Source organism: Arachis ipaensis, chromosome B09 (genome assembly GCF_000816755.2).
Source record: "Arachis ipaensis cultivar K30076 chromosome B09, Araip1.1, whole genome shotgun sequence".
Lineage (NCBI taxonomy): Eukaryota > Viridiplantae > Streptophyta > Magnoliopsida > Fabales > Fabaceae > Arachis > Arachis ipaensis.
In genome coordinates, this window is record NC_029793.2 from 4,464,828 (window position 1) to 4,478,517 (window position 13,690).

The 13,690-nt window shown below is 36.6% G+C and overlaps 4 protein-coding genes across 11 annotated transcripts in view; all 4 read left to right on the top strand.

Annotated features, from left to right (window-relative positions):
* Positions 1,171–3,305, top strand: LOC110266662 (probable FBD-associated F-box protein At1g32375). 7 transcript variants are annotated; one of them, XR_002354135.1, is made up of 4 exons: positions 1,174–2,053; positions 2,150–2,204; positions 2,485–2,634; positions 2,718–3,305. XR_002354135.1 is itself a non-coding variant. In XM_021111581.1 (4 exons), exons 1-4 carry the CDS (start codon positions 1,776–1,778, stop codon positions 3,018–3,020), a joined length of 564 nt encoding a protein of 187 aa, XP_020967240.1. In that variant the 5' UTR covers positions 1,178–1,775; the 3' UTR covers positions 3,021–3,305. The 7 variants fall into 7 exon arrangements, 4 of the variants coding, with proteins under 4 accessions (XP_020967240.1, XP_020967241.1, XP_020967238.1 ...); XM_021111581.1 differs by having other exon boundaries at positions 1,178–1,841; positions 2,160–2,204; XM_021111582.1 differs by having other exon boundaries at positions 1,179–2,053; positions 2,160–2,204.
* On the top strand, positions 4,006–4,548 carry LOC107614814. The gene has a single exon (XM_016316947.1). The coding sequence runs from the start codon at positions 4,006–4,008 to the stop codon at positions 4,546–4,548; it is 543 nt and encodes a 180-aa protein (XP_016172433.1).
* On the top strand, positions 5,605–6,147 carry LOC107614813. The gene has a single exon (XM_016316946.1). The coding sequence runs from the start codon at positions 5,605–5,607 to the stop codon at positions 6,145–6,147; it is 543 nt and encodes a 180-aa protein (XP_016172432.1).
* LOC107618088 (FBD-associated F-box protein At5g60610-like) overlaps positions 10,001–13,690 on the top strand; it is a 6,068-nt gene continuing 2,378 nt past the window's right edge. Inside the window, exons 1-4 of one of the 2 annotated variants that reach the window (XM_016320023.2) lie at positions 10,001–10,867; positions 10,956–11,198; positions 11,276–11,425; positions 11,510–12,104. In XM_016320023.2, coding sequence (XP_016175509.1) covers positions 10,178–10,867; positions 10,956–11,198; positions 11,276–11,425; positions 11,510–11,815 — 1,389 coding nt within the window. In that variant the 5' untranslated portion in view covers positions 10,001–10,177 and the 3' untranslated portion in view covers positions 11,816–12,104. Of the gene's footprint in view, positions 10,868–10,955; positions 11,199–11,275; positions 11,426–11,509; positions 12,105–13,690 lie in introns of those variants that run through there. The other variant, XM_021111571.1, reaches the window with a different exon arrangement.

Genomic DNA, 13,690 nt, shown 5'->3' on the forward strand with positions numbered 1-13,690 from the left:
AGTATGCTCCAGTTGCACTAACCTTGGTTCTCTTTGAGCCGCCACTCTGTGTAGGTAGTTGGCTTCTCCATTTTTGCTCCAGCTGAAGCATATTCCAATGCCTCTCAAAAGTGAATTTTTGACCATAATGTGTGGAATAAAGTTTATAAGCCAACTCCTTTATATCATCAGCGTTCGAACCACTCCTTATGTTTTGACTAGCTTGATCGTAGCAACCAGCAAATTGTGCAACAGTCTTGTTGATCTTATACCATCATTTCTTACATGCAACTATCCCCCTTGTCATGTCGGAGCAAAATTCTACACAGTAGCTATGAATTCGACTCCAAAATATTTCTCCCTTTTGATCGGTACCAACTATAAGGTCAGTTGAAACATTTAACTATGCACTGATCAACATCTCATCCTCTTTCCACTGCCAGTGTTGAATACTATCTTGCTTCTAAATTAATATAATAATATAAATATAAATAATATTTAATATTAATTATGATATAAATAATTAATATAAATTATTAATTAAATAAATATTTAATTATTTAATTTATTTAATTATTATAATTATTAATAAATTAATTATAATTTAATTACTTAATTAATTATTAGTTAATTAATATAAATTATTAATTAAATAAAATTATTAGTATTTAATTTAATTAGTTATTATAATTATTATTAAATTAATTATTATTTAATTATATAATATATTTATTTATTTAATTAATATAATTATTTAATTAATTAATATTTTATATAATTATTTATTTTTTATTTTAATTGCCAAGTGGCAATTGTTTATTGCTTAATGGGAGTCCCCATTTAGAGGGACTCCCTCGCTTCGAATAACGTGAAGGAACTCAAATAATTTTGCTCCAATGCCCCATCTCTCTTTTCTCTCTGACATGCACAGTAGCAGGGCTTCATTTATTTGCCCGTTGGAGATGCTCTTAGGACTTCGCTGACAAATATTCCAAATGTCAGTACAGCACATGTTGTGTCAAAGATTTTATTATATTATTTAAAAATTAAAATCAACTGTCATGTGTTTTTATAATATATATATATATATATTAAAATATATATATATATGTTCTTTTTCTTTTTCTTTATCATTTTTTTCTATTGATTATTGATTGTTGTGATTAATTTTAGTGTATATTTAATGTGGTTGGATTTTGCTATTGTTAATGAACACAATGTCACAAGTGAGGGGGACACGTGTTAGATCCACGGTTTGCCTCTGAAACCTGTATTCTGTGCAAGTTTTGGAAGCTCTACTGAAATATTGAGCATGTTTCCCTTCTATTTATTCCATTTTTCCTTTCGAAACTAAGTGTTTGACACGCTTGAATCCCACAATCCCTAGCCACTTCCTCTGTTGTCTCAAAATGGGAAACGGCGGAAGCAAAGGAAAGCAGCAGTTGATAGGGACGTCATCAGCAGGCTGCCGGATGAAATCCTGTGCAACATCCTCTCATTCCTTCCAACCAGAACGTCCGTGGCCACCAGCGTCCTCTCTCGCAGGTGGCGCTACCTCTGGAAGAAAGTCCATGTCTTGGACCTCAACGATGATTTCCTTTACACCCCTGAACGTTCACATAAGGAAGCACAAGAGCGCTTTCTTATTTTTCTCAATAAGTTTGAGCTGCTTCGGCGCCCCATCCGTAAGTTCCACCTCTCTTGCCGGGTGGGTGACTATGGGTATAATGACCGTTTTGATTGGATTGATTACGTCATCACAAGGGTTAGTGAACTCCATTTCTCTATGAGGACCGATGGGGAGAGTCATGACTTGCATGAACCTTTCTATAGCACTTCGCTCGTGTCGCTCGTTTTGGACGGTAATATTAATATTTCTCTGGAAGATTTTGATCCCACTCACAGTGAAAGTATTTTCCCATCCCTCAAGAACCTAGAGCTGCATGTCAACTATGTGGACCTCAATGTGTTACTATCTGGTTGCCCAGCTCTTTAAACTCTTAGGGTCACTTTAATTAATTTCGATCCTGAAGCAATCCACATGCCTCGTCCCCTGAAGAGTTTAACCTTTGAGGTCACTGTTATTATTATTATTATTATTATTATTATTATTATTGTGATGTAATATGGCCTTATCACATGACTTAGTCTCTGATTTTTAATTTACTAGCATTTTGCAGGAACAATATTCACATTCCGAAAATGTGACACTTGAGCTTCTTGAGGTAAACACTTCATCTCTTGAATACCTACGTCTCAAATTACGGGGTTGTTACAAACAGATTTTGGTTTGTGATTATCCCAACATCAACAAAGCATGTCTAGATATTTATCATAAGCCTAGGCATGTTGCTTGGGTTCCTAAGCTCCTCCGGGCACTTTGCAAAACAAAATTCTTGTGGCTGCAAGTTTCAACAATCCAGGTGATTTGCTTAACAAAACGATGAATTTATTATGCTTTTAGTCATGTGTTGAAATTAATATCCAATGATCTTTTGCACGCAGTGCTTGATTCGTGCGCCAGTTCTAGACCTTCCCGACTTTTGCAATTTGATTCAGCTGCAACTTGATTTTTATAGTTTCAAGAGTAGGCTTCTAATAGACTTGCTTCACAATTGTCCTAAGCTTCAAGCTCTAAAAATTAATATATCTGAGGTATCGTTGATCCCATCACTTCAACTTTTTGTCTATTTGCAATTTGTTTGCATCCTTTGACTTTACTTGTTCCTTGTTTTCAGTTCGTTCTTGATTATTGGTACGGGTCTTACTCTTACCTAAACTCCCATAAACGCAATGATTGGACACAGCCACTTAGCGTTCCTAACTGTATTGTATCAGACTTGAGCACTGTTGAATATCGAGGATATCGAAACACTCCAGAGGAGCATGAATTTACTGCATATATTTTACAAAAAGGACTTGTTTTAAAGACAATGAGAATTCATGCTAAATATTGTGACCTACCCTTAAAAGGTGAAGTTTTCAAGGCATTATCTAAAATACAAAGGGGCTCTAGCATGTGCCGAGTTGAAGTAGACTAACTGATCAGCATTTACCTGTGGTAAGGACTTTGTTGCTCTATGCTCTCGGCTCTCTGCGGTTGACTGTATTAAAGCTGCATTTATTTATGTATACGGAACTATATGCTTCTTTTGCATCAATGTTTACATGGATTTGTCAGTTATTTGTTTTTTCGAATACCTGTGACAAATTCTAAATAGTTTGGTAGGAATGTATGATCTATGGGGATTGGCAAACAGAACCAGTTCCATTCTTGGTGGTTGGATTTGAAATGTTGAAGTATGTATGTATTTCCTTGTCTCTTTCTTGATTTCTTCTATGGGAAAGTTGTCTAAACTATCACACTTACAATTTGCGGATGACACCATTTTATTCTGTCCGTCGGAGACTGAAATAGTTGTAAACTATAAGAGATTATTGAGGTGCTTTGAGTTGATGTCTGGGCTGAGTATCAATTTTGATAAATCGAATCTGATATCGGTGAACTGTGAGTAAGGATGGATTGATCATGCGTGTGGACTACTGGGATGCCAGCAAGCCGCTCTACCGGTTAGATACTTGGGGATCTCTCTTGGAGCGCACCCGCGCCTGGTGAAGACTTGGAAACCAATTATTGACAAGGTGGAGCAGAAGCTTAGCTTATGGAAAGCGAAGGTTTTGAATAAAGCAGGTAAGCTTGTCCTTATCAAATCGGTCCTGAACAGCCTCCCCATATATTATCTAAGCCTGTACAAAATGTCGAAGGCGGTGGCGGACAAGTTGATTGCTCTACAAAGGAACTTTATGTGGTGCAAGGAGGACGGTAACTATGGTTTACCTCTGGTCAAGTGGGAGCTAGTCCAGGCTCCAAAAAAGGCGGGGGGTTTGGGGGTTGGTGATGCAGTGCTGAAAAACACAACGCTCCTGTTTCCAAGGCTCTACTCTATTTCAAGTCAGCAAGGTGTTGTCATTGGGAATTGTGGTTTTTGGGATGGAATAGAATGGATATGGAATTTTCAATAGAGAATGGAGTTGTTCCAATGGGAGCTGGAGCTTGTCCATCAGCTACATGAGAGGTTAAGACCAGTAAAGCTGTCATCTGGTCGGGAGGACAATGTGGTGTGGAAGTTTGAAAATAAATGTGTTTTCTCTACTAGATCTGTGATACAGACCATACAATCGGAGATGCTGTCGGCTGAGATCACGAGCTTTAGCTTCACGAGTTCTCTTTGGAAAGGTTTCGTACCTCCGAGAATTGAGTTGTTTGGGTGGTTTGTGCTAGTTGGTCGAGTCAACACCAAGGAGAGGTTGACTAAATTAGGAGTTCACATTCAGAGTGATAGTAGTTGTGTGCTGTGTTCCAAGGAAGCAGAATCTGTTGAGCATTTATTTCTTCGGTGTAAGGTAACTTGGCAAGTGTGGTGCAAGTGGTTGAGGTCTCTGAGTAGAGAATGGATAATTCCGGGAACCATTAAAGAACTATTTGAGAGCTGGTGTGGCATGCACAGTAGGCAACAAGGACAGAAGTTGTTGATGATAGCGTTTTTTGCTGTGATTTGGAACATCTGATTAGAACGTAATGCTAGAATATTCCACAATAAAAGAGTAAGTATTGAGATAATTCACACAAGAACAGTGTTGAGCTACACAGAATGGCATGGTGGTGATCCTGTGGGAGGCTGATGACATGCTGGAGATGGCAAGGGATGGGTTTTGTTAGTAGGTCTTTATGTTTATTTTGTTTGTTTGCTCCATTTTAATGTGTTGAGCTTCCTTTGTTTTAAAAAAAAAAAAAACTTGTATTGTCTTGTATGACCCCATGGGCTTGCAAAAGTAGGCACTTCAACCAATAGGCTAATTGCCTTTGAAACTTGGGGAAATATTTTTTGATGAAAGACTTGGGGAAATTTGCTAATGTCGCTCAACTTGAATTTTAAAGTTTAAATTCTAAATTCTATACTTTGAACAATAAATTTTATATGTTAAATTTTAAACTTCAAAATTTTGAATCGTAAATGTTAAAACTATAAGAGATTATTGAGGTGCTTTGAGTTGATGTCTGGGCTGAGTATCAATTTTGATAAATCGAATCTGATATCGGTGAACTGTGAGTAAGGATGGATTGATCATGCGTGTGGACTACTGGGATGCCAGCAAGCCGCTCTACCGGTTAGATACTTGGGGATCTCTCTTGGAGCGCACCCGCGCCTGGTGAAGACTTGGAAACCAATTATTGACAAGGTGGAGCAGAAGCTTAGCTTATGGAAAGCGAAGGTTTTGAATAAAGCAGGTAAGCTTGTCCTTATCAAATCGGTCCTGAACAGCCTCCCCATATATTATCTAAGCCTGTACAAAATGTCGAAGGCGGTGGCGGACAAGTTGATTGCTCTACAAAGGAACTTTATGTGGTGCAAGGAGGACGGTAACTATGGTTTACCTCTGGTCAAGTGGGAGCTAGTCCAGGCTCCAAAAAAGGCGGGGGGTTTGGGGGTTGGTGATGCAGTGCTGAAAAACACAACGCTCCTGTTTCCAAGGCTCTACTCTATTTCAAGTCAGCAAGGTGTTGTCATTGGGAATTGTGGTTTTTGGGATGGAATAGAATGGATATGGAATTTTCAATAGAGAATGGAGTTGTTCCAATGGGAGCTGGAGCTTGTCCATCAGCTACATGAGAGGTTAAGACCAGTAAAGCTGTCATCTGGTCGGGAGGACAATGTGGTGTGGAAGTTTGAAAATAAATGTGTTTTCTCTACTAGATCTGTGATACAGACCATACAATCGGAGATGCTGTCGGCTGAGATCACGAGCTTTAGCTTCACGAGTTCTCTTTGGAAAGGTTTCGTACCTCCGAGAATTGAGTTGTTTGGGTGGTTTGTGCTAGTTGGTCGAGTCAACACCAAGGAGAGGTTGACTAAATTAGGAGTTCACATTCAGAGTGATAGTAGTTGTGTGCTGTGTTCCAAGGAAGCAGAATCTGTTGAGCATTTATTTCTTCGGTGTAAGGTAACTTGGCAAGTGTGGTGCAAGTGGTTGAGGTCTCTGAGTAGAGAATGGATAATTCCGGGAACCATTAAAGAACTATTTGAGAGCTGGTGTGGCATGCACAGTAGGCAACAAGGACAGAAGTTGTTGATGATAGCGTTTTTTGCTGTGATTTGGAACATCTGATTAGAACGTAATGCTAGAATATTCCACAATAAAAGAGTAAGTATTGAGATAATTCACACAAGAACAGTGTTGAGCTACACAGAATGGCATGGTGGTGATCCTGTGGGAGGCTGATGACATGCTGGAGATGGCAAGGGATGGGTTTTGTTATTTATGTTTTATGTTTATTTTGTTTGTTTGCTCCATTTTAATGTGTTGAGCTTCCTTTGTTTTAAAAAAAAAAAAAACTTGTATTGTCTCCCCATGGGCCATGGGCTTGCAAAAGTAGGCACTTCAACCAATAGGCTAATTGCCTTTGAAACTTGGGGAAATTCAGTTATTAATATAAAATATAATAAAGGAAGAGTTAATATTTATTTAATTAATAAAAAATGCAATACAACTGATTTAATAAAAGAGCTTTTAAAGATGAACATTCAATTTTCTCCAAATTGATTATTCAATTTGAAGAGTTTTGTATTTATAAAGGATGGTAAAAATTTAGGTATAGTTAATTTTAGGTGAAGTTGATAGTTAAAAATGGTTAAATAATTTGATTAATTTAACTAAATTTTTATCTATTAGAGTTATTAACTTTCTTGACTACACTTGAGTTTTCACCATAAATGATAAGGATATTCGTGTGATTTTAGTCGAAAATCAAAATAGTTTCTAAAGTTTTTTTTTTTTGTGGCCTCCAAAATCGTGTGCGACGTTGAATTTTGTCTCAGAACCATCCTCTCCCTATTTTTTAGCCCTCGTCTCCTCAACACAATGTTCTTTGTTCGTTCTCAACTTACAACCAATCCGTGCCCGTTAGCCCCAACTATAACCTCTCCTCAGTCCTCAACATCAAAAAACCCCAATCTTCCCAAACCACTCCCAGCCCCGTCACTTCTAATAACACCATCAACAACCTTTACAATAAATAATTGAGTATATACCCATTTTGATCCTTAAAGAATTTCAAATTAGACATTTTAGTCTCCAACTAAAATTAATTACTTAATTGGTCTTTAACAATTAATTCCGTCAGTCACTTGGGTCTTTAGTTCGTCAACTCGAACGGAAGACAAAATGGTCCCTAAAAACTCTAACATGGGACAAAATGATCCCTGACAACTCTAACAAGGGACAAAATGATTTCTGATCATTTTATTCGAAAATGTCACTGTTCTTCCCCAATTTTTATCACATCTCGCATAACCCTAACATTCATACTCTCTTTCTTTACCTTCACAGTCTTCTTTTCTATCTTTTCCTTCCTCCTCTTTAGCTCTAAGCCATGGTGTAATTGTCACACGTGTTGCATCTACCTCAACATGTCATGAACCACACACTTTCCTAAATCTTTGTGACTAGTACATCCATCTCCTCTATACTTCACCCACCAAAAGCATCCACTTCCACGTCTTTGATAATATCACCTCCAACTCCGACAACATCCACGACATCCTCAAGACCAAGTTCTACAACTACTCCAAGGGCACCCCTTTCTCCACTTTCCGGCAAGCAATATAGATTGTTCGACATTAAAACATCATGAGAAGATTTTCCTTTAACATCATATGCAAATTCTCATTTGAAATAAACACCGAGTGTTTTATTCCTTCTTTTTCGGAGTTCAAGTTGGCAGATAGCTTCGACATCTCATCCAAGCTATTACAACGAGCAATGTCGTCGTTGCCGCTCATATGGAAACTGAAGCGATTACTGAACATTGGTTCGGAGAAGAAGTTGAGGGAAGCGATCGGAGTGGTGGACAATGTGGTCATGGAGATGTTAGGGCAGAGGAGGAGGGAGATGGCAACGACGACGACGAGTCTTAACAAATTAGACTTGCTATCTAAATTCATGGGATCAATCGAAGACGACAACTAGTTGAGAGACATAGGCCTTAGTTTCCTGAGTATGAATTGGTTGATAACAAGTTGAGGATTTTTTTTCTTATGAACATTAAATTTATAAAGTGTGCATTGTGTAGTTTGAAGTTACAGTGTTAAACTGTTAGTGTTATACGAGATATGATGGAAATTGTGAGAGAACAGTGTCGTTTCCGAACAGAGGAGATCAGGGACCATTTTGTCTCCTGTTAGAGTTGTCAGGGACTATTTTGTCCTCCGTTATAGTTAACGGAATAAAGGACCTAAATGACTGACAGAATTAATTGTTAGGGACCAATCGAGTAATTAATTTTAGTTAGGAACTAAAATGTCCAATCTAAAATTTCTTTGAGAACCAAAATGAGTATATATTCTAAATAATTTATTTTGACACACCTTCACTTTTTTCTATTGACTTTCGCCCAAACACAGCCAAGAAACGAGCCGCCAGACCTTGCCCCAGCATTCCCATTTCTATTTTCTGAATCATAGTTGCAGCTTTTGGGCCTAAGACATTCTTGTATTTGCATGCCATTGAGATGACAGGAACGGTTATCATCATTTTCATCACCGTATTCAACATCTACTTCTCTGAGTAAATCACCGTCGATGCCATTGATATTGGTGTCAATAATCTTCTCCCTTGCCTTGAGAACGCCTTGGAATGGACGTACCAAGGAGAAGACTTGAAGGTGCCATCCAGATGCTCTATGACGACGATGTCGACGGCACTGCCGAATGGGTCCTGAAACAGTGTAGACATCATGTGTTATGTAGATTCCGATCCTCCTCCTCGCTACAATTGCGAAATCAAATCGATGATGTTGGCATTGGCAGAGTCATGGTTTTATTGTGACGAATGGAGCTCCGAATGTAGGGATTAAGACCCACAACCCACAAGTTATGTGTTTGGAAGACGAGGATTTTTTTGTCTAAAAAAATAAAAAATATAATTTTAAAATAAAATTTAATGTTTAAAGAATAATTTTAAACATAAAAATAATCAAAATCATAATTAACCATCGTTAAGCACCAGGAATGTCACCTTTTTGATAGCCATTGATAGCATCCAAGAATTGAACTTCGTAATTAAGATCTCGGTCTCCAAGATCAAGCTTATTTTATACGCACAGAAATACTTTTACAAATCAATAGTTGTGTATCATCACATGACAAAACATCTCCTTCTAAAACATCTATAATTTTTATTAATTTTTTAAATAAAAATATAAAAATAAATATTAAACTATTCTTTCACCTTGTTGCCGTTGAGCACGAAGAGAAGAGAGAGTTTCGCAAAGCAGAGGCATTGAGAGAGACAGAACCGTTGATATTCACATTCCAAGACTGTGTAATCAAATTATTAATCTCCTCATTGTCGCACCATCTATCTTGAAATCTAAATCTCCTTTTAGTGCTTGTTTTGACGACATTATTTTAATAAAAAAGATCTTTATTCAATGAAAAAATATCTTTTTTTTATTTTTTAGCGTGTTTGGCAAATTTCGAGTAGTAAAAGTAAAAGCACTAGAAAAATAAAAAAAACATCTTTTTTTTAAAAATTGTAATTTACATCTTTTTTTAAAATGTCTTTTTTTCTTAAAAAAAAGATGTTTTTCATGTAATAAATAAATAAATAAGTACTTTTATATTGTTATATCCAAACATAATTGATAAATAAAAATATCTTTTTACATGAGATACCCAAATATAAAAGTAATTTTTTCTTTTCTATAAGATCTTTTAAAAAAAGATAACTCAAAAAAAAAAATCTTTTAAAAATATCTTGTTATATCTTTTTACTTTTCCATAAGATCTTTTAAAAAAAAATAACTCAAAAAAAAGATCTTTTCTTAGAAACTCACCCAAACAAATCTTATATATATTTAATTTTTTCTTTATAATTCAATCTATCAAAATTTTTTCATTTTTTTTTATTCTTATTCTTTCACAATTTTATCATTAATTCTTTTACAATCTTACTATTGAGGAAACACGGGTCAGATTCGCGGTTTCCCTCCCAAACCCGTATTCTGTGCAGGTTTTGGAAACTCTACTGAAATATTGAGCTTGTTTTTATTTATCCCATTTTTTTTTTTTGGTCAAAAGAAATTGTTTGACACACTTGTTGTATCCCACAATTCCTAGCCACCTCCTCTGCTGTCAAAATGGGGAAACGGCGGAAGCAAAGGAAAGCAGCAGTTGATAGGGACGTTATCAGCAGCCTGCCGGATGAAATCCTGTGCCACATCCTCTCATTCCTTCCAACCAGAACGTCCATGGCCACCAGCGTGCTCTCTCGCAGGTGGCGCTACCTCTGGGAGAAAGTCCAAGTGTTGGACCTCAACGATGATTTCCTTTACACCCATGACCGTTCAGATGAGGAAGCAGAAGAGTGCTTTATTAATTTTCTCGAAAAGGTTGTGTCGGGTTTCAACCCTCTCCGTAAGGTCCGACTCTCTTGCCGGGCGGATGACTATGGGTATAGAAGACTTTTTGAGTGGATTGGTTCTGTCAGTGAGGGAGTTAGGGAACTGTATTTTTCTACGAGGACCACCAATAGGATGACTTACACCTTGCATTTTGAGTATATCTATAGCACTTCGCTCGTGTCGCTCGTTTTGGACGGTAATATTAATATTATTTTTGACGATGTGAATCTGGATGGTAAGCTGTTTTTGCCATCCCTCAAGAATCTAGAGCTGCATATCGACTATCTGAACCTCGATGTCTTTCTTTCTGGCTGCCCGGCTCTTGAAACTCTTCGGGTCACTTTAATTAAGTTCACGACTCGTGAGGCTGATTTCGATCTTGAAGCAATTCACATGCCTCGTACCTTGAAGAGTTTAACCTTTGAGGTGGTTGTTATTAACTTATTATTATTGATGTGATATGGCCTTATCACATGACTTAGCCTCTGATTTTTAATTTGCTAACGTTTTGCAGGAGCGATATCACTATTCCGAAGTTGTGACACTTAAGCGTCTTCAGTTAGACACTCCATCTCTTGAATACCTACATCTCGAATTACGTTGTGATTACAAACGGATTTTGGTTTGTGATTATACCAACATCAAGAAAGCGTGTCTAGACATTTGGCCTAAGCGTAGGAATGTTGCTTGGGTTCCTAAGCTCCTCGGTGCACTTTGCAAAACAAAATTCTTGTGGCTGAAAGTTTCAACAATCCAGGTGATTTGCTTAACGAAACGATAAATTTATGGTTTCGGTTATGTGTTGAATTAATATCCATTTATCTTTTTACACAGTGCTTGCTTCCTGCACCAGTTCTAGACATTCCCGATTTTTGCAATTTGATTCAGCTGCAACTCGATTTTGAAGATTTCAAGGCTAAACTTCTAATAGACTTGCTTCACCATTGTCCTAAGCTTCAAGCTCTAAAAATTTATGTATTGGGGGTATGATCGATCACATAACATCAACTTTTTGTCTATTTGCAATTTGTTTGCATCTTTTGACTTTGACTTGTTTCTTGTTTTCAGTCCCTTGACGGTGAAGATTATTTTTACTTGTCTTACTTAAATCCCCATAAACGCAACGGTTGGAGACAGCCAAGTAGCGTTCCTAACTGTATTGTATCACACTTGAACACAGTTGAATATCGAGGCTATCAGAACACTCCAGAGGAGCATGAATTTACTGCATATATTTTACAAAGAGGACTTGTTTTAAAGACAATGAGAATTCATGCTAAATATTATTGCCCCCACTACTTAAAATGGGAAATTTCCCAGGCATTATCTGAAATACAAAGGGGCTCTAACATGTGCCGACTTGAAATAGACTAACTGATTAGCATTCACCTGTGGTAAGGACTTTGTTGCTCTATGCTCTCGGCTCTTTGCTGAACTATATGCTTCTTTTGCATCAATGGTTACATGAACTATCAGTAATTTGTTTTTTCCAATACCTGTCACAAATTCTAAATAGTTTGCTATGAATGTATGATCTAAGGGAATTGGCAAACAGACAGTTCCATTCTTGGTGGTTGGATTTGATAATGTTGAAGTATGTATGTATTTCCTTTGCTCTTACAATGTGCATAAACTATTGATTTTACTTTTTGGAGAACTAGATTGATAGCAACCCTACACTTAAGACTACTAGCCGTTGCTACATTGTAAAAAATAAATCATGAAACTGTACTGTGCATACTTAGCTTTTACAGTTAGATAACTTGGTGCTGTAAAAATAATTTATATAAATTGTAGACCAAGACAATAATGCCATGATCTGAAATTGATTTTACTTTTTGGAGAACTAGATTGATAGCAACCCTACACTTAAGACTACTAGCCGTTGCTACATTGTAAAAAATAAATCATGAAACTGTACTGTGCATACTTAGCTTTTACAGTTAGATAACTTGGTGCTGTAAAAATAATTTATATAAATTGTTGACCTAGACAATAATGCCATGATCTGAAAAAGAAAAATCATTGATGGGTTGAATCTCGGTAGTTATTTGAGGGTAGAATTTTTCAGCATAATATAGCAGACTGAATTTGGCAAAACTTTGATTTTTTAGTTTTGGAGGCAAATGTGATGTGATTTGAGGATCTTATAGTGCTGGTCTGCAAATATTTAGTATCAATAAGATTATTAAAGTAGAAAAAAGTTATAAAAGCATGCTTGTAAAAAAAAATTACAATTATCGATGGATTTATACAAGCATCAATGGATATATAATTGTAATTTTTTTTTGTTAACACCACTATGGCACTATTTCCCTTTCGGAAATGGTAGATAGCATCAGCCACTATTTTTTTTTTCCCTTAAACTCGTTGTAGTTAGTTAATAGTTAGTTACCAACCACAGACTCCATCGTCACTCTCTCCTCAGCCCACCACCGTCATCGGCAACACTCCACAGCACCTAACATGGAGCCAGAAACATCGACAACCATCAGCACCCTACCGGACTCGATCCTCTGCCACATCCTCTCCTTCCTCCATACCAGAACATCCATGGCCACCAGCGTCCTCTCCCGCAGGTGGCGCCACCTCTGGAAGCACCTCCAAGTCCATTGCAGTACGTTTTTCTTCAATTGGAATGTTTGAAGACTCTAGTCTTTAGTGATTGTTTTGCAATGCCATGTTTTCTAGTTGAAAAGAATGATGTTCACGACCAAAAAAGAAAAAGAAAAAGAAAAAGAAAGAAAAGAATGATGTTAATGCGTTTAATTTCTCTAGAAAATTTGGTATAATTGGGATTTCATAATATGGAAGCTTTTTGCTGTGCTTGCGAATCAAAATCATTCTTTCCTTATTGGTTCAAAAATCTGTTTAGAGTGCGAAGTAGTCTAATTGACTTTGCATCTTTTTTCAAATTGGTTATTTAATTTGAAGAGTTTCGTGTTGATAATATTCAGCAACAGGAATGTCACCTTTTAATCTAAGTAACATATTTATTTTATAAATTCTTTTTTATTTTCTTGCTTGCTGCTACAGCAGGTGCCAGGTAGATAGAGGAAAACAATTTTGTCATAAAGTACCCTTAGTAAGTTGCAATTAATTCAAGACATTTTAATGAAAAGTAACAACTCTACGCATATATCACAATTTACAATTGTACTCTTATCTTACAAATAACATGAAGGATTCAATTTCAACAAATTATAAAAATTTAATTTATTTTTATTTTTTATTTAAAAATTAATAAAA